The sequence below is a fragment of the Syngnathus leptorhynchus genome, chromosome 2 (genome assembly GCF_054491065.1).
Source record: "Syngnathus leptorhynchus isolate UIUO chromosome 2, UIUO_Slep, whole genome shotgun sequence".
Taxonomy (NCBI): domain Eukaryota; kingdom Metazoa; phylum Chordata; class Actinopteri; order Syngnathiformes; family Syngnathidae; genus Syngnathus; species Syngnathus leptorhynchus.
In genome coordinates, this window is record NC_141196.1 from 21,774,606 (window position 1) to 21,798,657 (window position 24,052).

Consider the following 24,052-nt stretch of genomic DNA (forward strand, 5'->3'; position numbering starts at 1 on the left):
TTTAATGCATATTTAACATAGATTAAACAGTTAACAATGTAAACTTGGTAGCTGTAATAATATTACTGAGGCTGAGATGGTGTTTGTAACTGTTTGTATTGATGTCAAATTACATTCTACACAAAGAGAGGGATAGGGAATTATAAGTTTAATTTGAATGGCAAAATTCAAAATAATAGTGTGCAAATGAAAAAGGTTGTTAACCCTGGATTTTAAGCAATACGAGCACTTCGTTGCAAAGCAGTTTTTTCATTACTCATCATAACCCCTGTATAGCTACAAAATCATTGGATAATCATTTTGGATGTTGTTTGGATGACAGCTGTGCACAACTCTTTATTGCAATGAACTACAAAACAAACAGAAAGATAACATTGGGTCTGTGGCTTGTCTTGTGATCAGTGAAGTGTATTGCACATACTCAAATGTTCTCAAGCACAGTAAAAGCATTGTCATTCATTTTAAATGGTGTAACAATGAATTCTTGTGTACTGCTAATCTGCATTTGCACACTGTTTTTTTCATATTTACTGTAAGTCAAATAGGTTTAGAAGCACTGTACTTTCAGTTGCTTGTTTCTTATTGATAGTCAGTATAAAGGAACACAGTATTTTGAGTAAGAGTGCATAATCGGGGAAGAAGTGATAATAATGCAAACAAAAAAAAACACAACACAAAGCAAACATTTAAGCTCTCATTCATTATCATTATGTATCATTTTTACGAATAAAGTGACAAAAATTTTATATTTCAACTACATTCTACTTATTCAGATTGCTGGTGCTGCACACTCATAAAGTATATGTAAAAAGCATAACAAATAAGGCAAAGCCAAAATTCTTCTCATGGTGTCAAAGTTGGGCAGCTCTCTTTTTTTTGGGGGGGGGGGGCAGAAATGCCTACCTCAGTCCTTCACAATAAAGAAAAGTACAAGATGGCATCTACACTTCCAAGTCTGTATTGCTTTCATCTTACTCCAGCACATGATCACACAAGCACTGCTTGTGTGAATACGTCTCTGAACCACACAAGTCTGTGCTGGTGTGCCCACAATTTGGTTGGTTGCTTGACAAGCTCTAGAACAGGTTCTCAGCCATGGCAGTGAATGGTGCAGGAATCTCCGCAGTTTATCAGTTCCTCTCTAAATGTATGGCAGTATTTGACGGACATTCACACACGATTAAAAGAGTCGGGCCTGTTTCTTTAGCTCGTTCCTCTTCCATAAGGCCAACCTGTCGAAATCCTCGATGCTCATGCCGAACACTTGGACAAACTCTTCTGGGGAGAGGTGACGCTGGGACAAAGAAGGAAAACCCCTTTAACATGTACCGCCTGTTTTAATTTCTCAGGTAAAATTTCTTCGATCTGGGCGAGCAACACTTGAGTTAGTGCAAAGTCCAATGCTGACTGTTTATTCTTCTTCTTATTATACTATTATTTCCTTAGGATATATTCTTTTTTTAGAAGGAAGAGTACAATTTACCTCCAGTCTGGATCTCTCGACATCTCTGGGAAGCCTGTTTCTCCCTCTGGTGGTGACAATAAGCGCTTCGTAGGGATAAATCTACAAGGGAATTCAAACGGGCCTAAAAATCAGATGTCTCATCTTCATTACCATTTGAATAATTCAAAATATCTCAATAGAATTAAGTGTAAAGAGCTTACCTTGTATTCCGCTGTAATCCAAATAAAAGATAGTTAAGTTAGTGCAATTGATAGTGCTTGATTCAAAAAAAGATTCACATGCTTAAAAGATCTTTCCATATACCTCTGCTTCCCCAGTTGAGTTCATTACTACTGTCGTACTGGTACTGGTAGTAATCGGCACTTTGAGGCTGCAGGTGATTTCGAGTAAAACAGGATCAGTTCATCAAGTCATAAAAACAAAATACGCTCAAGTAAAAAAATGTGAGACAGTTCGAATGGGATTACTTTTTGGAATATTTTTTCAAGGCGATCAAATTTTGCATATTTTCAGGAAAATGTGTCTCACCCGTTGTATGCCATTGCGTCCATAACCGGGAAGTGAGGCAGACTTGCAAACAAAATCTAAAATAAAAACATGAACATTTAAAAGAATTACAGTGGTACAATATCATTCATTTTCCCAGGTTTGACACATCAGTCCTGCTCAAGACATGTTATGGAAATATAACATCAGTGACAAACTACTGCCACAAGACGGCGCTCACTAGCAACAAATATTTGAGGGTGCCTGTAGTACAGTACAGTAGAGTTATCTGAAATGCCAACATTTCTCCATGACAATGTTATATTTTAAAAATGTTGCTATTCAAATGAATGTGAAATTTGCACAATTGCTGTGTGTTTATGTTGCTAATTAAACCAATCTACTCACCACTATCAGTGCTGTACTGGGATCGGGGAGCTGTGAGAAGCAAACAATGAGAAGATTATAAGTACTTCTTAACTGCACAAATAAAAAAAAAAAGAACTCAAATTTACACAGTAATGAAATGTTTTATTTTTATTAAAGCTTGGGAGGATCACACAGCATCACAGGCACGATATGGAAGAAAAAGGCCCAGTAAGGAGAGGAATCAAACAGGAATCAAGAGCGAGAACCAACAGAGTGCTGTCCCCTCCCATTTGAGAAAGAGCTTTAATGAGAGATCTTACAGCTCATAAATAAACCAGGCTATGCAACACCAGCTGTGCACAGGGGAATGAGTGGGTTTCATATACACATGAATGGATGCATGAATACGCAGAGTGATGAAGAATAGTAGCATGTAGAAACGCCACGTCTGGGGCGAGGAAGAAGTCGGAGGAGGACGAGAAGGGAGATGACGAAAGCGATGGTGCATGCAAGTGAAAAGAAGCACTTTGGTGGGGATAAAGGGAAAGCGGATGAAGACAAGCTACAATGTGAATGTCAAGAGCTACAAAAAAGAGATTCAAATATTGCTGGGCAATATGGAAAACGTTTTCTGTCACAATGTAAACCAATTTATACATACCGCCAAACAGATATTTCAAGTTATTTATTTTAAAGAAATGATACACCATATTACAGATACCGATCTTTTCTCACTTTAATTTCAAGTCAATTTCACTTTAATTTTCAGAAGACCTGAATAAGGACTATGGTATGGGAACTTTGCTGACAAAAGAAGATGCAGTGTTTTTGAGAGAAGAAAAAGACCGTCCTTATGAAGCCTACTCGTATTTCGACTCAGTAGCTAAAGATACTGGGGTGTCCATGGAGGACAACATTATTGACTTTGAGCAAAGATATCAAAGAAGTACAACATAACGTGACCTGACGCTACCTGACCATATCATTGACTTTGAGCAAAGATATAGAAGAAGTACAACATAACGCTACCTAACGCGGTGCTCGCTTTCAAGCTTCTGGACACGGTGTGCCTGAAGGAGAAAGCCAGAGAGCTAGCTTTGGCCGTGTGTAAGAAGCTCACATTTGCACCCATGAAGTCTATTCAAAAGGATTTTTGGAGGGAAGACAGGAAGTGGAACATGCAATAGGAACAAAGTCAAGATGCTGCGTTTTTCACAAAGCAAAGACCGTCAGGGCGTTTCAAGCGGAGCAATGGCTTTATCGTCTCAGAGCAATCCCACCCAGACAGCAGCCAGAACTAGGCACCAATCCACTCAATAAGTACGGTAGGCACACCAGATGTGTCAGAGCACGTACCACTGGGCTAAAAACTGTCCTCAGCGCAAAAACGAAGTAAAGTTGACTGAAGATAAGAATGTGGACGAGTGTAACAACCCTGTCACTAAAGTGACACTCAGAAATCTTTCTAACAGAGTCTTTGGGATCTGTTATCATTGAAACTGAGGTCAAGTTAGGAACGTTCTCGTCGTGACCCTGTTAATCCGTAAGGAGACCAATCCTAACATCGCACGCCAGGACAGTCCAACCGGTTGCGATCTTGTGGCTGGTAAAAGGATAAACCCTCGGCTTACTGATAACTTGGTGGAGAGGGCGCCCAGACCATCGAGCATGTCCTCAGAGAATGTGAATCGGAACACCCTGGAATGGTTGGCTGTTTGGCGTGATGATCATTGAAACTGCATGTACACGCACTGTCTGTGACCAAAGGTGGCTGGACAACGATGTGAAGAATCTAAGTAAGAGCCAAATGAAGAAACTGATACAGACTCTTAAGCTCTCAACCATTCAGATTTGGAGACGGTCAGGTTGTGTATTCCAAGAGAAAAGTGAAAATTCCAGCACAACAGGTGCAAACAAAATATCACATTTAAACTGAAGTGGTCCCAGTTGATATTGCTTTTTAGAGCAAAATGTCCCTTAAAAAAGCTGGAACTGTGTTAACCATAGAGAATAATAAAGTCGGCATGTTCAAGCAACAGGTGCCTCTTGAGATCACCGGTTCTGGTCACTATTGTGTGGACATTAGAGATGTACATTTTGGAGAAAACTATAAAAATGATGATGTCCTGGTTGTAACTGCAGACATGTCCAAGAAAAATGATGATGTCCTGGTTGTAACTGCAGACATGTCCAAGAAAAAGAGGAAAGTTCCTCTGAAACTACATAAGCAATTTGGCTATGCCTTTGCAGAAGCTCATCCAAAGCTCTGGAAATACTGATCAGGACTATTCTGTCATCCTACAGTAGATTACTAAAAACTGTGAAATATACCAAAGATACAGTCGGACTAAACCCAAGCCACCAGTTGGGTTGCTCCTACCGTCCGAGTACAATGAGACTGTGGCAATGGATCTTCATGAGCTGGAACTTGATGTATGGTACCTCCACATCATTGACCACTTCACACGGTTCAATCAGGCCATCAGAGAAAGTCAACTTTTTCATTCATTCTTGGATAAGTATCCCTGGAGCACCAAAACGGATCCACACTGGTAGAAAACCTCAATATCGAGACAAAGTTTGATCAATGTGTAACAGCGCACACCAGCTTGTTTTTGGTCAAAACCTTAATCTCTCTTCTGTATTAGTTGATAAACTACCTGCTTTGGAGGGAAATACTCTGAGCACTAAAGTAGGTCAGCAAATATCAGCATTACATGCAGCCAGGAGAGCTTTCACCGAGGTAGAATGTTCTGAAAGTATGAGAACAGCACTACAGTACAGAGTGGAAAGGTCCTGCTGTAGTTATTAGACAGGATAGGTCTTGTGGTGTTTATCAGACATGAAGGTCTTCTTATACGTGGGCACCAGTCTAGGTTGAATAAAGTTAAAGTATGTTAGTGTTAAGTAATAGATAAATAATGTTAACAAGCTCTTATAGGCCAACTAAATAAAACAGGTCTGTTGGTCAGTGGCTAAATCTCAGGTGGCAGATTGCCTGACAAAAAAAGGGAGCTTCACCACTCATGCTTCTCAAAGCTTTAGATGAAGACTCATGGTTACTGTAATTTCTGGTTTTACTGAAGTAACCTTTTGTTTTATGGTTCAAAACGGTCCACTTCAAATGTTCTGTGAATCTTTTTTTTTTTTTTGGAGAGAGAGGCAGATTGTTAATTTCCTGTGCAATGCATTGTGGGGGAAGGTGGGCCCACGGTAGTGTTTTCAGTTGAGTTCTGTCTGTGAATGATGAACAGCAACCCCCCCCCCCCCCCAGTAAACCACAAACTCAGTGCTGACCTGTATCTACACCCCAGCTCCAAATAATGATATTGGAGATTAAATTAGATTTTATTAAAAATAGATTAGATTAAAATAGATTTTTTTTGTGTAATCCTGCTAATTCTACTTGTCCTATATTTTATAGTTTAGTACAACCTCAAAGCTGGAGGTAGGATGAGACGGACACTTGGTACTGGTACATTCTGGAACCTGTCACGCCATATGGGAAGTGGGTGCATGAGGGGAGCAAGGTGCTTGCTTACATCCATTGATAGTGTTGTTGTAAGCCGTGGAACCATAGCCTGGAGTGTTGAGGGTTTCCTTGCTCCCGCTACGAGAATTCCTTGCACTGCCCCAGGGGTCGTTGTCATAGGAACCAGATCTGGCTTTCATCTCCTCCTTTAAGATCATCCTTCCTATGCCACTCCCAATCTGAATATTTGACGTGCAGAACACAAGTAGTGCAAGAGGAACAAACAAAGGGGATGGTTTAGGTACCGTTGCCTAAAAGATGCATAATTTATGCTGTTTCTGACACTATGTTGAAGTAAAGGGGGAAGCGAATAATGACGCTCTTACTCTTTGAAGATTGTGACTCCAACTCTCTTCATCTCCTCCTGTTGAGTACCTTCTCCTTGGTACCCGATAGGCTGAGCGGCAACACAGATAGATACAAGACATTGCCTTATGAGTGAAAATAAACTCAAGCATACTCTGATGACTTGAGCCCAGAGGAGGCAGTAAACCATATGGAGTGAAATGTGTCTTCCATACCCCTGGGGGAGCTGCTGTATGGGTAGTAGTCACACTCGGACTGGGGGTATGACTCAGGGGAGTAGGTGGACAGGCTTGAAGATCTCAGGATATCCTCGCTGGTCCTACTTTTGGTTGCTGTGTTCAAATGATTGTCTGTGGAAAAAGAGAGGCATTTGGGAGAGAAAGGGAAAGCAAATAAAAAAAACATACTGTGTACCTGATCATAGACCGATCAAACCGGACAATCTGGTCTGTCAAATGTTTCAATAGCAGTCTCTCTGAATTAGTAAATTTGCCGTGCCCATATTAGTCATCTGAAATTTGCTTACGTCTGCTATTGCCACTTTAAATATTCAAATACCAGCTGAGAAATGGGGCTGCAGCCATAAAAACAGAATGAAAATAGATGTGTCACAGTGTTTTTGCTGAGATGAATAGGATTTCTACAAATTTAATTATGCTCCGATTCGTACCAGAAAATTAATTTCAGCTTGTATGTGTGTGCGTGTATGGCTTGCAAAAATAGTTCCAGCACTTGTGACAAAAGCATTACGTGGCATTATCTGTTCTCACATTCACGCCTGCCTGAGGAGTGACTTGCCAAGGCCTGTAGATGGCTCCTTAAGACAGGGGCAGCAGTGAAACACAAAATAAATGTAGCTGTGTGCTGTTTTAGATGGTGGCCAACCTAAGAAAGCAACAGCTCACGTCCAAAAGTTGCCTTTTTAAACGAGACAGTAGGTTAAACAAATCTGAGTTGCACAAAAGGTTCTTAATTAAGTGCTGCAATGAGCTCTGAGGCAACATTTAGGTTCTAAATTTTGTTTCCTTTTAATTCTGTTACACCATAAAGTCACAGGCACACATATGTTTAGATCCAAACCAGGTTTGTGTTTCAAATGTCAATCAGGTACCTGCCAAAGTGAGACTTGAAATGTACATGTAAACAATGAAATGGAAATTGAATTTGGCTGCTTGGGCTTTTAAGTTTAGATTTGTATTTCAGCAAATTCCTCAACACAGGAACATGAGATGAGAGGAGATTTTTTGGAAAGAAAACCGTTAATAATTGTCCTTCACAGCCACATTCACTTCCCTACGTCATTTTTCGGGGAGATCAATGTTTGAGCCAACAGCAAGAAAATAAGCTTCTTTAACCTGAGTCCGATACTGGCCCAGCCTGAGGCAGGCAGTCATTTCATGAGTGTGAAGCAATCACATTGATGCCACTCCGCACAAAAGCACAGTCAATGGAAGTCAATGAGGTTGACATGCAGCGTAATGTCAGATGGATCGCCCCATCACTGTGGGCCAGTAACCATGCCGGCCGGCCCTGATCCATGATGCATTGAATTCCAATCCACACAATGCATGACACTAGCATCGTCATCTTCGGGACACACACTTTCCACTTGCCTGACGCCACATTCACAAGTACACAAGTATGTTCACAGTAAAGTTGTGTCGGCTGTACTGTGCTGACATGGAGCTCCCAAAACAAGAAGAGAGACAGACATGAATATAATCCATGGACCGATTGAGTGAAACAGCAAGTACAAGGGAGATTACTTACAGTGGCAAGGTCACCGGGTTAAATGGAGCAGGATGTGGAGGGTAGTGGGAAAAAAAGTGTGATTGGATGCAAGAAAAAAGAGGTGGAAAGAAAAGGGAAATGTTACTGGAGCACCCCTGTGGGACACTGTGGGACATTTTATCAAGATATTTCCGTAGGCTATAAGTGGCTCAAGTTCTCAGAAAACTGACTGATATGAAATCAAATAAACATGTTTGTTAAGTAATACATAACGGGCTTGTAATCCAAAACCATGCAAATCTTGGGGATTTGGTCTCACATCATATTTCTTTATGTTAGGTTACGTAGATATTTCATGGTTTGAAAAATCGGATTAGTGCAAAAACAGATTACAGCCTGTGATGTAATTAGCATCCTTTTTACGGACAGAAGTGTTGGTACACAAGTTGACAAAATTCACAAAGTGACCATGAAAGCCAACATGCACAAACACGGAACTAACGACAAGGCCACTTGCTAAAACACTGTGCTAATGTAATATAGCTGTTGATAGTGAGTATTTCTAGTAGAACATTCTGGTCAAGTTGAATTTGTAAGACAGTAGCATCTTGAGAATACAACAGCTTCCGGTGGATTTATGCCCAATAGTGGTCAACAGTCTAGGTTGAATCATAATAATCTCTATCGTGATTTTATACTTTACAATAAATACTAAAAGTTATTTGTGTTTCCCCACACATTGGAACGTGTTGGCTGAGCAGAGTTGACTTTCTCCAAGGCCTGTGGCAAAAACGCACCCGTAAATCAAGTCTCACCACTCATATATGAAGGAAGTCAAATTGCTGTTAGCATTTGCAAGCTATGTTTTGTTTTTAGATTGCTGTAGTTGAGATAACAATAACTAGAATGTCAATACTAATCCATAGTTGGTCCTAAAGGTCTGTTGAAAGACATCAACATGGTTGTCAAAGCACAGCATGACTACACTGACAGGAGGACAGGCAGGCTAAGGCGGGGCTAACTGCACTGTACCCGTTCTCTTATAGATGGGAGGCTTCTTGTAGATGTTGGGCTCCCCTGTGGCTGAGGAGAGAAAGAGGAGATGGGAAATTGAAACGCAGTGGCATAAAAGAGGAAAGGCTAGAGGTCGTGACTTGCTATTAGAACAATGGGATGAAGAAACGGGGAGAGGTTGCGAAGCATGATTAAATCAGGTCAAGTATGGTGCATGAGAGGATAGACCAAAAGGGATTCTCTTTTGTATAACAAGACTCCTTTTACATATTATTCACATCCCGTCAGTTCCGAGGAACCTGATGTTGTTCCTCCGAGTGATTAGTGGCTCGTGTGATGAAGTAGTGACGAGTCCTACCAGGTACATGAAAATGTTTTGGGGGCTGGATGAGGGTTGGTGTGTTGGACCGTCCCTCTTGGCCGTAGTATGGTGAGCTCCTGCCACTCTCGGATCCTATAGTCAATCATACCAAAGCATTGATGAATATGAGGGGGTCCATGAGGGGAAATGAAAAATGACACTCATTTAGCAGTTTCAAAAGTCAGCTAGTAAATTCCACATGTTTATTTATATACATATACACACACATATTAGCGCATTTGCATTCACATTGACTTAAGTATCGATTTTTAAATGCTCACCAGGGTAAGCGAAGTGCTGAGGCGACCGAGGCGTAATGGGTGACATGCCTTGACGAGTGTAGGTTGGGGAGTCAATGTAACCTGGACTGGAGCATCGCCTCTGCTTCATGTCCACGCAGTTGTAGTCCTTGACACATGAGATGACATGATAAAATAAAAACACAGAAGTGGTTGAGAAAGCTCTTAAATGGTCTTCCTGTAACAGTGCAAAGAGGAATGCCCACCTGAGAATAGGGAGAAAGTGTCCCAAGTGACTGCAAAATCAAAGAAGGCAGACATGTTATTTTTAAGTCCAAACATCTTATCACAAGATCAAAATAATCAATACAGATTAAGTATGTACAGTTGTGCTGCCCCTTGGCAGGCTTCCATCAATCAGAACAAAGCAGCTTTTGTAGCCAAGATGAGATGCATACTTTTAAACAGGGTGAATTTGATGACTTTATAAAGAGCTACGATCAGGGAGGTTTGTATTCATTTGAAATAACACAAATTCAAATTGGAGACGTTGGATAAACAGGACAGTGAATTCTATTTGAATACATGTTTAAGTGGCCATATTACAAGTTGCAGTTGTTTGATTTAATCATGTAAAGTATTCCATTTCATAAAACCCCAATAAAAATGCAATGTGAGATGTGCAACCCACAAGCATTTTTCCTCGTGTGGAAAAACTTAAAGTTTCTCCTTAAATTACAGACCAGTGCCACATTTGGCCTGGAGTGTGTAGCAGTTGTACCTCCCCATAGCTGTAAGTCAAGTCTAGCCTGTCATCAGAGGTGTATCTCTGGTAGGGCTGGTATGAGGAGCATATGAGGTCTGGATGCTGGACTTCATATATGGCCTTGATCTTTGGGAGGGCAGCTAGGTCCTTATAATCTAGGAACTCATTCGCCAATCTGGCCTGGAGAGAGGACAAACACACATACAACCACCAACACAGACACAACAGCAACCACATGAACGACACCCAGAAATATGAAGTCCATGAGTGATGGCAAACAGAACATGCAGCAACAGAGAACTCAAAGCAGATGCATGAAAGCCTGTGCAAGCACCTGTTTAATTGCACACCAATGTGTGTGCATGCATCTGAAGGCTTTGAGGAGTTGTTGACCTTCAGGAAGAAAGACAGCTAGAGTGCGGGAGGGGGAGAGGAAACATCATGGAAGCCAAGTGCGCTTACACTGCATTTGTCCCTCATCCATCACCTTAACCACAAAGGTCATTGATTAAGAGATGAGAGGCAAGTGTGGCCGAGCAGAATGGATTGAGACCCCCACTTGCACGCAGGACCCGCTTGCGCACACTGACAACACACAGCAACACTCAGCACTTCGCCATGCAGAATGCCATAACACATACACTATAGAAATGGAATTCTGGAAAACAGTCATCACTGCTGACTACTTGGGTGACTTTATTGAGTCCTAAGTATACGAAATAGCATGAACAACTTACTGTATGTCTGACAAGCCACAATATTCTGCAATCAAACTTTGTGTCTAATATTTTGCCTATACAAATACAATAACCATTAGTTTAGGAAAATGGCCAATTGGTGCATCAAGAGCTCGTACAAAAATGGTGAGCTGAAATACTCCGCAGAGGAGATGCAGATGAATGAGCAAAGAAAGTGAACAGGCCATGGGACTGAGCAGCAGCCCTTGGGTTAGTGTCAAACACTCTTTTCACGGATAGTCCTTTAGTGCTTTTGTGTTCTTATTTAAGTCATCTCGATGTGCTGGTGAAAGCAAGGGGGTCTAAAAGATGCAAAGACAATTGGCTACTTACACAAATAACTCTATTAGGAGAACCAATGGAAGAGCCTGGAGGAGAGATGGAGGTCTCCGACAAGCGTCTGTGCTGTGAGGTAGCGACAAACCAAACAAAGTACATATTATTGAGAAACCCACGATTTAATTTTTAACCCAACCAATTAAAATTTCAAGACTTTCAATCTCACCCTGAGCCTCCGCTCTGCTCTTGCTGCTTGCTTGCATAATGGGTGCCACACCTCGCATCCTGAAGTTAGAGTGAAGGACAAAGGTGAATATGGACAGATGAATAGGATTTGCATCACGTCTCACCTGTCAGATACATTTCCTCTCCCTCTTTGAACATCATGTTACAGCGAGCACAGCGGGCACAAGTTGGATGGTAGTGCTTCCCTCCAGCCTGAAAGAGAAGAGAAGAACAAACATTCACAACAGATTTAACCATAAACACCATCTCAAAGGAGGCATGTTATGGAGACTTGACTCCTTAATGCACACAAATAGTTGAGTGTCTGGGTGGGGGGAATCCATCCACCCATCAAGTATCAAATTAAACATAATTTATCTACCCTGTTCTGAAAATATGCCTGCCATTATCAAACAAGCCACAAAACTACGCACATTGTTACTTGAAGCCAAATATTAAGATGACCACCAAAGTTAGCATGAGCACAGACTTACTTTCCTTAGCTAGCGGTGCTATGAATGTTAGCTTCTGACAAGCTGCAAATACGAATTTGTTTGACAAGTTGTGTACAGTACATGGTGTGGGAGTATTTGCATTTGGCGATTTGTCTGATGCTTGAACCACATACACGATCTGAAGTGAAAGTGAAAAGGTTCAGCAGCTTATGGTGAAATAAAATCTTCACAAGCACTTAAGTGTTACAAGTGGAAGTTAGGTGTGTTGTCATCATGTATCTATTATTGTGCTTGTTGTTTTAGCAGAATAATGCCGGACATCTTTTATTAGGACAACTGGGAACTGTTGATAAATGCCTAAATAACACTGGGAAGACAATTTTTGTTGAGTTAAATCTGACAGGTGTTTTAAACTAATTTTTGGTCTTTGTTTTTCTCTATCATGTCATATTTTGAGCTATAAGATCCCTGTTTCCTGAGTAAATATGAAATACATGTGTATGTATGTTTATAAAACATAACAGCATGAAAAGAAATATAATTTACAAAGGCATACCCATACTTACAAAGTTAATAGAAAAGACAACACAAATCTTAATTCCTACTATGTTGGCAGGAATTGATAGTGCTGCCCCATTGGGAGCTGCACAGACTCTCACTGAACTGTCTCTACAGTGATAAGTTGCCACGTAGCTGTTGATGAGTCCAATCATAATTAACTACCGTCTTACTACAGCTTATCAGTGGAATTTTGATAATCTGTACGTTAAGATGTAGAGAACATAACGTGCTAGAAAAAAAACTAACAATTTTGAAATCAGCATGAGGATTTTAGTTTGGCAGAAAAAACGTTTAGCAGAAAAAATGTAACTATGTTTTGTTTTTCAAATATTTCTCCAGTGCAATCCTGCTTTAGATGTGTCATCTGTTTAACACATGATCACAATGGCTTCATAGTTCTTGAGACATCATGAGACATCATCTTAATATTGCCTTCTTGTTGGAATAACATGCACGCTCATTCTTCTTCTCCTCCCTGCCAAAATTAGAGAATGTGAGTCAGGCAACGTGAAAATGAGCAAATGTGCAGAAGCGAATGTGGACAATGCACTGTGCATGTTTGTATGCGTGCGCGCACAAGTGTGTCATAAATACGGAAAGAAAAATGTCACCATGCACGTGGTGGCAACGCACCTATACAAACACCACTCCATTTAATTCAGTCTCGTCCTGAATGCAGTTCTCACCGTCACACATACCTCAGTGTACATAGTTGATGTCTGAGGCGTGCCCCCAAACCATCAACTCTACCTTTCTGACACACCGTCAGGGAATTGTTATTTATAGACACACTGCCAACATGTACTGTATGGTGTGTGCCGCAGAGACCTGAGCTGTTTATCTTAATGCATTGACGCAGATCTCATATAGGCTATTGCATGCATGTTAATACGAGCATCGACTTTGAATACATGCATCTGCAGATACTTCTGCTGTCTTTAACTAAAAATTTTCTCTATGATGTGCAGGAAATTGTCTAATGTCATGTTAATCATGTTACTCTGAAGAAAAAGTCAAGAGGGATGCATTTCTGTCTCCTGATTTCCAAGAACAGAGAGTTAATGTCTTTGGTCATATGCTACAGTATTTGCACAACAGCTGAAACCTGAGGCATTAAGAGGCTGTTCTAAATTTAGTATTGAGATTAAATGCTATGCATTTTGACAACACACTTATTTTTGCTTCAAACTTGGACTTCAATTTCACCTTCAGGCAGAGGAGTCTTGTGGTTCGGTTTGTACTTTCTGCTCATTAGCAGTGTGAATGTGAATGTGAATGGTAGTCTTGTCCGTCTCTTTATGTGACCTGTGAGTGACTGAAAATGATTTCAAGGTGTAGTCTGCCCTTTGACTGAAGTTAGATGGCATATGTTCCAACTTCGTACAACCTTGATAAGGATAAGTTGTCTAGTAAATGGACAAATATCACTGATGACCTCCAGTGAGATACGATATATAAGATTAAGTTAAATGCGTTCTACATAATAAGCCCATGAATGGAGCATCAAACTCAGACTGGTGAAAACAATTTGCGTGCACAGGAGCGTTCCTTGAATGAGACATACATAGTATAAGCAGGAATGAGACAGAGGGTGAGAGGGAGGGACTTAGAGATAAAGACTGACATGTCTCTGTGTCTATAAATAACTCAAGAGAGGCACAAAGCACTTTACACCAAACGTTCTGATGAGCAAAAGAGCTCAGGGATAGGAAGACACGGGTGTGTGTGTGTGTGTGTGTGTGTGTGTGTGTGTGTGTGTGTGTGTGTGTGTGTGTGTGTGTGTGTGTGTGTGTGTGTGTGTGTGTGTGTTTGTGTGTGTGCACGTGTGCGTGCGCGTGGGTGTGTGCAAGTGTGTGCGTGCATGTGTGTGTGTGTCTGCGCCTGTGCGTGCGCTTCATCCTAATGTCATAAAACCTTCCAAAGGTATTTAATCAATCTCTGCTAATCTCTTTCATTAGTTCCAATCCAAATGCTCTCATAAATGTTCCATTCAACATTTCAAGTCCATTTGCTCTGGCCTTGTGTTTTTTTTTTAAACCTTTCTGCCCCTATTCTATGTCGATTTCTACCAAAATTCAGTCTTTCTAAATGTTTTACTTTTCAAACAATCAACTTTCTGTTTCTTTAGTCCCGTCTTTCTTTTGATGTGGTGTTTGTGAGATATTTTGACAAAAACAAGGATAATGTAACAATACAGCACTTATGGCACAATAGAAAATAATAATAGTTTTAAGTGCTGAAGGAAAAACCCACAAAAACAGTTTTCCAATGTATTAAGACTAGTGTATGTAATACCAAAAATGTATAATATTTGAAAACAAATAAAAATATTTGAATTCAATACGACTATATATAATGAGTTTAAATATTTTTTGAACCACATAACTACACAAAGCACATGGACAGTATGTTTAATGTTTCAAATTTATAAGGGTACTTGTATTCATGCATCCACTGAGGAAAGGAATGCAAGGTAAAAAAGTATCAATTATAATAAATGATCACGCATATCTGTATTATCATGATTAAAGAAAAAACAATAAAACAATATAGATACATGCACTGAAAACAATGCAACTTTAATTCATCCATCTATTTTCTATTGTACTTGTCTATAGTACTCTCATTACAGTTGCAGGAAATTTGTGTCTATCCCAGCTGACTTTGGGCGAGAGGAAGGGTATACTATGAACTGGACGTCAGTCAATCGCAGATCAAATCATTTGAAAGCTATTTTGAGGGGAGTGGATGGCAGCAGTTACATTTACATACATTTTTGCTCCTCTTATTTATTTATGTATTTATGTATTTATGTATTTATTTATTTATTTATTTATTTATTTATTATTTCTTCATCGCTCTTGTTTATTCATTGTATGTGCCTTCTTGTTTTTACTTTTTGTGTTGTTTTCTTGGATGTTTTGTGGATGTGTGTCTTGGCATATGAAGAAATTGACAATAAACCAGATTTTGACTTTGATCTATGCACAATTGAGTCTTCAAATAACCTGATTTGCATGTTTTTGGAGTCTCAAGAGGAAAGCCACAATACCACAGAGAGACAGCCGAGAATTAAATCCAACCAAAAGGAATAGCACATGGGATACACTTAAATTGACAAAATGTTGATAGTGACCAGGGAGACTAAAAGTTGCAGTGACTATTTTATTGCATTCTCTGCATCTAGAAAGATTATCTTGAATTAAATCTGGATTCCACCTTTCTGCATAGATTTTTTTTTTGTCGTGGGAAAAACTACCACTATCACGAGAACAGAATTCCAGTATGTTTTGTGTCTGTAATGGCACTAAATAACGTAAAACAAAAATTTTAAATGGTTAAAAAGTTTAAAACTCTACCACAGGTTTTGGTCAAACATAGTTTTATAGTACACCAAAACCCCATGACCGACTTTAAACCCTTAAATCCCTAAATAGAGTGGACTAAGCTTGACGAATGCAGATGAATTTTTTTGGTTGAGCATGTCAAAATGTTTATCATAGTCTAATCGTAAGTCGCACGTTCCCCGAGCACAGCGGGGCTTAAACAGAGCCGGGGATAAAATGTGACTGCTCAATTGTGATAAGGCTGATTATTCTCAGTTAGCACAGTCATCTCCTATTTGAATGTTTCTTAATTACTGTGCACACCCTCCCAGCTAAAACTCAGTTAGCATTGTGTCACTTCTGAAAGTGTTCTTGAGTCTCACCTCCAGAACCCTTCCACTTATGTATCTGCTGCAGCCCTCACATTTCACCCCATACTGGGAATGGTAGTCCGCCTCGCAGTATGGCACTCCATCCCTAGAACCGAGAACACAAAAAAACTGTAAGTAGTTTCATGTCTGAAAGAGGAATGGACACCAGAGAGGAATCATCATAGTCAAACTCAATTTCTTCCTGGATCTTGGATTTGTCCAGTTTGCTGTTTTGACATGTTTTTAGATAATTATGAAAGCAGGAATCTGTTGTTTGTATCTTGTTTGAGTTGATATGTTGCCATTATAAAACCAAGTCATGTCACATTCCCAGAGTTGATAAATATTAATGACATTCACTGATCGTAACTCCGAGGAGGGCAAGGGGGGGACCTGAAAAAACTAAAACCTTTCTTCCTAAGTATATGCAATGTTACGTGTATTATTTTAATTGGTATACAAGTGTGGAAATAAAATATTCAATAATAATCCAACTTTAATTGAAGATCTCACACTTTTAATTTTTTTTAGCATACTTCTGCTCGCACTTATGTGACAGGCAGCACTAAGACAAAATCAATAATAATCCAACTTCAATTGAAGATCTCCAACATTTCAGTTTTTTTGCATCCTTCTGTTTACAAAAATCACTTGCCAAGAGTTAATTAGTATTGGATTCTTGGAGACTTTATGATTGTAAGGGGTTTCAACTTTGAGACTCACTCCACAGTATTTTGGTTTCTGTTTATCTTTGCATGCTCACTTGCTGATGTACTCTCCGGTGAGGACCATGTTGCATGTTTGACATCTGAAGCAGCTGACGTGCCACTGCTTCTCCAGTGCCAGGAGAGACTGACCTTGCTTGATCTCTGCTCTACATCCAGCACAGTCTGGAGAAAAAGAGCAAGAACAACACAGAGGAGGGAGAGATAGGGAGTGGGAATTGAGCAGCAGAACAAAATGAAGAAAATAGGTTATGTGCCCCTAAAAGGTATTCGGTGGCGGGGTGTGAAGGGCGAACGTGACGCTATAAAAGGATGATGTCATTAATGTCAATTTGATTTCAATTAATTGTTCAGCCCTGGTGGACACTTAGTGGAGATTTCAGTTTATGTGTGTACACTGCAAATAAGAGCATTTTTCCTTGTCCTATGTTACCTCTCAGATTTCAATGTTGAATTTTGGTGTGTGTGTGTGCATACCCCACTTGGGCATTCTTGTTTACTTGTCTACCAATCTGCTGAAGCCCACCTTATCCATAGCTGTGCAAATGCGGTATAATGCTGAGCTGAGCTAATGCTGTTTCTTCTCACAATTGTAAAACTGTGACATGATTGAAAGTAAGAAGAAAATGAGCCAAAGGTCCTGCATGCTATCTCCACCAGCAATTAACAACTGTATTTCACATCACTAACAGGACTATTTAGATCATGAGGGTTCACATGATTTGTGGCTCCCAAGTATCACACTACAGTACTTGGGAAATAATGACTTGTTTCCATTAGGTAAAAGACTTGGCTTCGGGGTATCTTCTTAGACATGATCAACCGGCCCTTGGAGAAGTATGCCCACTAACAAAGGGACCGCTTCACTCTGCAAACTGTCAGCGACGACAAACTGCACTTGACTGTGAAAAACTGCTGCAGCGTCAGTGTGTTTGCTTCTGGTAAATACTATATTGAAACTGTCATTCAGTGGTGATGGTGCTGGGTCAATAAAGCCATGACTTTATTTCTCATTGTTAAATGTTTTTCTACTGAGTCATGATACATTTGCTTCTTGCTTCAGGCTGCCTAAAAAAACAGAGGATTACATTTAGAGGTTGCCCTCTGAGCACCATCACACACTCTGACAGGGTGATGAAAACGCATCTTGGGAGCCATTGGGATTTTGTACTCATGAATGAAGCAAGCCCGGGAGAACAATAGCTTAGTCCTGCTCCACCATCTTTTGTTACTCCAGAGTCAGTGAGCATTCGTCAGCGTTTTACGTACCAAATTAATTATTTCCTTTAAATCACTACAGTTGTGGTTTGTTGTCATAGCTTTAATTTTCCAACATTTTTCCACCAATGAGGTAGACTATGTGTTCCTTCTGAGGACTCCATTATTCTGCTGGGTTACCTCAATGCTCATGTAGAAAATGACAGTGAAACCTAGATAGGGGTGATTGGGAGAAACAGCCCCACCCCCCCACCCGCACCCCCAAACCCCACCGCCCCACTCGATCTGAACCAAAGTGGTTTTCTGATATTGGACTTTCGGACAATGATCAACTTTGTAGTAGTTGTGCAGTTGTGAATTTGTGGCTGCATGTTTTGGAAACTTGAGTGAAATGAATGGCAGAGCTGTCAACTCAGAGACTTGACTTAACTTGGTTGTCTATGTGTGCCCTGCAATTGGCTGACAACCAATTCACAGTGTGAAAACCCACGCAGGCACGAGGGGAACAAGTTAACTCCATACAGAAAGGCCTGAGCCGTAATCTAACCCCTAACCATTGCTTCACTGTATCGCCTTTTCATCTTTTACTCTGAAGTAAACCTTCCCTTAGCCAGAGTTCTTAATTTAAACCTGGAAAAGATCTAGTCTTTCTTTGAGATGGCAGAATGTTTAACTAGTAAGAGAAGAGTAGGACTAGTCTAGGGTAGTCTAATCCATTCTCTGGAAAGCCATTCCAATACCGTATTGGCCCGAATATAAGACGGTGTTTTTTGCATTGAAACAAGACTGAAAAAGTGGGTGTCATCTTACATTCGGGGTCTAGACATTATACCCATTCACAATGCTAGATGGCGCCAGATATCTTTAAAGCGAATGCTGAACTTAATTCCCCAGGCCAAAGCAAACCCCTGTCACGAATAAAAATAACGGTAGCATGAAAAATAAAAAATAGCGGTAAGAAAGAAAATAAAAGAAAATAAGAGAAGAGATAACAGAAAATGGAGAAAGTGTTAGAAAGTTCCTATGTTGATGTTGTAATGTTGGACAGTTACGTCACCACGCCTTAAATCTCGTGCGAGTTACCTCAGTTTATCTCGATTGTTGGAGCTTGTGCGCAGCGGTAAGTTAAAAGTTGCTGGTATCGACTGTGTTGCTGTGATTGTGTGCGTCTTTGACACAAAGTGAGTATATACATTTTATTGTTACTACTACCGTTTGATTGATAGCTTCGGCGCGCTCCTTTAAGTTTTCTTTGCATCGTACGAGTGGCCGTTACGCAGCGGTACGGCGACTAACGGTTGCCAGTAAGTGTATTTTGTTGTCTCGATCAATGACTTATGTTTGGTGTGTTGCCGAGAGTATTTGATTTATGGTTATTTAGTATAACGGAACTGTTACACGCAGTTAGTTATGTGTGCCATCTACTAGTGTTGTGTGACGTCAGAAGTTGAGCGTTGACTCACGTGCTGTATTTTTGTCTGTTGCAGAACCACACACACCCTTCACACCCTTCACACACTTCACACAAGATGGTTAATGTAGTTATTGCAATTTGGTTTATTACGGTACATCCTGGATTAAAATGTGAGTTAATTTACAACTAGTTTTAATCCCTGTATGGGAACCTGCACATTAATGCATCGGCATGAATGCAAATGACTGATGAGTGTGCTAAAATGCATCATTCTTAGTGGGCACAATGATTGAACAGAAACTTGATTAGCTAAATGTGGGGTAATGGACACATTAAATTAGAGTCTGCGTCAAGTAGCTCAAACAGAAGGGAGAAAGCGAGGCAGATGTTGGACTTACGGCTTGGCCCGTGGATTTTGATAGGTTCATTTGGCTTGGCCAGTGAGTGAGAGCATTGCTGGCACACACAGTCCTTTCCACTGAATGTCACTCTGTCTCCGATGGGAAAGGGTTTGCTGTGGAAGTGAAAACCGGAAGAGAATTAGAACCAGTAATAAGTACATAATTGTGGTTCAAGTGCTGAGAATATACCCAGAGATAGCAAAAATTGCTGTCAGAAATTTAGTGAGATATATCCATCCACTTGAATATAAGATGCATCAGCTAAAATTTGGGGAAAATCCTGTTTTGTTCATATAAAAGCTACACCAGACTCTTTTCTATTACCTGCATTACCAAAACAAACCCTCTTACAATGTCATAAAAATCATGAAAACCCCATAGATAAACCGCACTGGACTATAAGCTTCAAAATCTGTGCAAAAAGTAGCGGTTTATAGTCCAGAAATTACGCTATATATAAATTACGGTGTGTGCCTGTGTGCGTGCGCGGGCGCGTGGGTGTGGGTGTCTAAAACCCTAAGTCAAGTCAAGTTTATTTGTATAGCCCTAAATCACAAGCAGTCTCACAGGGCTTCACATAGACAACCCTATGAACTGTGAGGTGGACTAACCAGTGCTCCACTGTGCCGCATATATATATAAATATATGTGTGTGTGTGTGTGCTTTTGAAAATATATCAAAGATTATCATAATGATAAATTAAATTCAAAAGTATGAGTGTGAATGGTTGTTCGTCCTTGTGTGCCCTGCTATTGGCTGGCAACCAATTCAGGGTGTCCCCCGCCTACTGCCGGATGACTGCTGGGATAGGCTCCAGCACACCTGCGACCCCCGTGGGGATAGGCGGTACAAAAGATGGATGGATATATATTTAAAATTACTTTTAATATACAGCATGATCTTATTTACTACCCCGCTAAGACCTGAAAATGGCATTAAGACCCTGGAGTCACCAGCAGAGGAGCAGCACACATTGTGTCTACTGTAGACCCTGAGGCAGATTTGTTCCCTCTGCCTAGGTTCAGGAACTGAGTATGTAAAACAGTCTGTGTCAGCCCTTGTTTCTGTTTGGTGCAACTGTTCCCAACGTACCCTGCCATTAATAGAGCACACACTTTTTTTCTGCTTACCACGGCTGATTTAAACTACAAATCCCAATTTCTATGAAATTGTTAAATTGTGTAAAATAAAAAAAATAAAAAATAACATGATTGTTTTTTGCAAATATCCAATCACTTTGAATTTGGTTACTGTAACACATTCCAAAAAACGCGAGTCAGTGGCATTTATCATTGTGTTACAGCATCTTTTCTTGTTGTAAGACTCAATAAGGGTATGTCCTCCAATGTGCGGTAAAAGTGTGCTGTTCCACACTTTTCAACCGTGCAGATTTTTCCATCGACACATGAAATGCACACACTCTGGATGGAAAGACCTTGAAATGAGAGCGACCCTTGATAAATGTCCTGGTGACTTAAGAATCTTTTGTCCTGCACGCTCCAGAGGCTGTACTACGGTCTAGCACTTCTTGAAGGTGAAATCATCGTGATAATGGCCCATGTGTTGTTGATTTTTATGTTTTGCATTTGATTGCGTGTGTGCCCAGAGGGAATTACCTTGATTGTCAACCTGATCAACACTCACTCATCACCATCTCTTAAGCGTTCAGTCATGAGCACAGTTTTCTGATTGGACTGCTTGTATCGGATGTATTAAAAAGTGAATGAACTAAACACAAGCTCCTTCGAAGTAACCTGTAGATGAGCCGCATGTACGTCACTGGCGACGATCACTATAACATCTGGATCAATATGAAGTTAATTTTAGATTAAAAATGTGCAATATTTTCCAAATGGATTTCAATCTAATTCACATTCCTCTGGAAAATTCCACAATTCGGTTTTGCAGGAATCCTCAGAATTCAATGGGTCACACTTCTTTGGTGGCTGGTACTGTATTCAATTGAAAATACAGTAGGTTGAAAAAGATTTGAAAAACAATTTACTCTGTTGATATTTAGATTTAACACAATACCACAACTTCATTGAAATTGGGGGATTTGTATTGATAGCTATAGAATTCAAAGGAATCTTGGTCTTTGCAGTGCGGGAAGTGTTTGCACAGGTTCCTTGACTCAAACCTCAGTGCAGTGATTTTTTTGTCTACTGTGAAAATACCCCAGTTTGTGTATTTTGAGAGTATATTTGTGTGAAGGAGTCCCAATGTTTGGTGCACAACTCACACAAGCAGATGTAAACAATTATGGCGGAGCCCGGAGATCCGGCAGAAAAGAACAATTTTGGAGCGAGGGCAAAACAGACATCTTTACTCTTGTGGTGAGTGACATGAATATGATGTGTTTTGGTTATGGTAGAGAGTAATACGACGGAATGACGTCCAAATTGCGCCATGTCGTCGATGTGCGGGATATTTAAATGCACAAGTTTCTGTTTGTTCAGGCATCTAAACGGGTTATTCAGATTTTTTTCAGAAACCCAAAATGGCCTTAACCCGAATATTGACTGCATGTGAACGGAGTCACTCTTTTGAATTGCAAAACAATCGCATTAGGATGCTTTGCATAGAGGCTTTTACCTGTGGTGGAAACTCCCTCGTTAGTATTCCATTCAGTCGTAAAAAGGTAGTGGAGCTACCTCTAACCAGCTTCCTCGATCGTAATTTATACAGTGATTTTTCCTTGCCATTTAAAAAAATTTTTGTCTCTGCGGCAAAAATGACACTTTTTCTTGTGGTGGGTGAAATGACAATAATGTGTTTTATTTATGGTAGGAAGTAACAAGCTGATATGTGTGTCAAATTGAGTGCAGATATGACATTTGACCTTGGCCTCATCAGTAAATTGCTTTGTCAGCAATGCTTTAACATTTTACGATATTAACATGTTTAATGCATGTTTTAACTAGCCCCTGAAGTGAAGCTATTTGTGGTTATACTTGCAGCTTGCCCTTTTGATCATTCCCCATGAAAACCTTAGCGCAGAAATCTGCTTTCTGATTTCATTAGAGCTGAGGAAATGATGACAATCACAAAGGCAGGTCACGGTAGAATGACAGAGAAGGGCGTTGTGATGTGGATGATGATAAAGAGAAGAAAGATGATAACCATAATAATGAAGAGCGCGACTAAGGGGACAGAATTGAGGTTGGAAAGAAGAATGCAGGGAAGTTAGGGTGGGACAAAATGTTAAAACTATTTGACATTGTCTTTATCCGTTGCAACACTGATACATTTTATTTCTAAAGAATTCTGCACAGGGGCTAGCACATCTGTCTCTGTCACGAAATCTAGTTTCAAATATCAGTTGGAACATCTTGAATTGAATTTGCATTTTCTCATCATGCCTGTGTGGATTTCTCCAGCTACTCTACACCTGAAAAAAAAAACATGCTTGTTAGGTCAATTGACAACTTTTAAAGCTGTACTGTTCATATAGTAGATATGAAAATGTGTGAGCTGTTGTTTATTGACATGCATGTGTCTTGCACTTGACTGGTGACCAGTCGAGGCTCTACCAAGCCTCACTTGCTGAGTCAGCTTTGAGTGACTTCATCGCACCCGCAACTCATGAGGACAAGCACTAAAGAAAATGCATGGAAGGAAACCCTGTAACCATTATTGGGATCTATAAAATATATACATCATACAAATATCTAGGCTTTTTCCTGGGTTCATATCATCTGTTTTACTTTTTTTTTGCTGTAATAGTCTCATTTTCACCATTATGTGGTGCAGACAATAAAATCATCAACATAACAATTAGCAGACAAAAAAATCTGAAAAAATGTAACTACTGCATAATTCTTGCTCTATCAAAAGGTGGAGAATATCCAGAAAAGAAAGGACTAAGAAAAACACAGCAAGCAATGTAACAAAGAGCAGACAGCAGGGAAAACGAGATCCGCCCTATGGATTCTTCCAGTGTTCTCCAAATGTAGTGACATGACTGCTCCATTGACGGCTGTGTCCGAATGTACACACTATTGCCCAAGTATATAGTGCACCAGTAAGGGGTTACGCCATTTTGGGGTGTCCGAATGCCCAGGGAGCAT

General features: G+C 40.2%; 1 protein-coding gene across 1 annotated transcript in view; it reads right to left on the minus strand.

Annotated features, from left to right (window-relative positions):
• Positions 1 to 211: 211 nt before the first annotated feature.
• Positions 212 to 24,052, minus strand: part of ablim3 (actin binding LIM protein family, member 3) — a 47,272-nt gene continuing 23,431 nt past the window's right edge. The window contains exons 5-23 of the mRNA XM_085903955.1: positions 19,979 to 20,094; positions 16,987 to 17,113; positions 16,236 to 16,329; positions 11,636 to 11,723; positions 11,512 to 11,570; positions 11,340 to 11,411; positions 10,285 to 10,449; positions 9,770 to 9,799; positions 9,546 to 9,672; positions 9,262 to 9,357; positions 6,374 to 6,508; positions 6,179 to 6,249; positions 5,863 to 6,031; positions 2,360 to 2,389; positions 1,994 to 2,049; positions 1,769 to 1,835; positions 1,666 to 1,676; positions 1,484 to 1,564; positions 212 to 1,294 (exon numbers count right to left, since the gene is read on the minus strand). Of these exons, the coding sequence (XP_085760081.1) occupies positions 1,181 to 1,294; positions 1,484 to 1,564; positions 1,666 to 1,676; positions 1,769 to 1,835; positions 1,994 to 2,049; positions 2,360 to 2,389; positions 5,863 to 6,031; positions 6,179 to 6,249; positions 6,374 to 6,508; positions 9,262 to 9,357; positions 9,546 to 9,672; positions 9,770 to 9,799; positions 10,285 to 10,449; positions 11,340 to 11,411; positions 11,512 to 11,570; positions 11,636 to 11,723; positions 16,236 to 16,329; positions 16,987 to 17,113; positions 19,979 to 20,094 (1,708 nt within the window). The 3' untranslated portion in view covers positions 212 to 1,180. The remainder of the gene's footprint in view (positions 1,295 to 1,483; positions 1,565 to 1,665; positions 1,677 to 1,768; positions 1,836 to 1,993; positions 2,050 to 2,359; positions 2,390 to 5,862; positions 6,032 to 6,178; positions 6,250 to 6,373; positions 6,509 to 9,261; positions 9,358 to 9,545; positions 9,673 to 9,769; positions 9,800 to 10,284; positions 10,450 to 11,339; positions 11,412 to 11,511; positions 11,571 to 11,635; positions 11,724 to 16,235; positions 16,330 to 16,986; positions 17,114 to 19,978; positions 20,095 to 24,052) is intronic.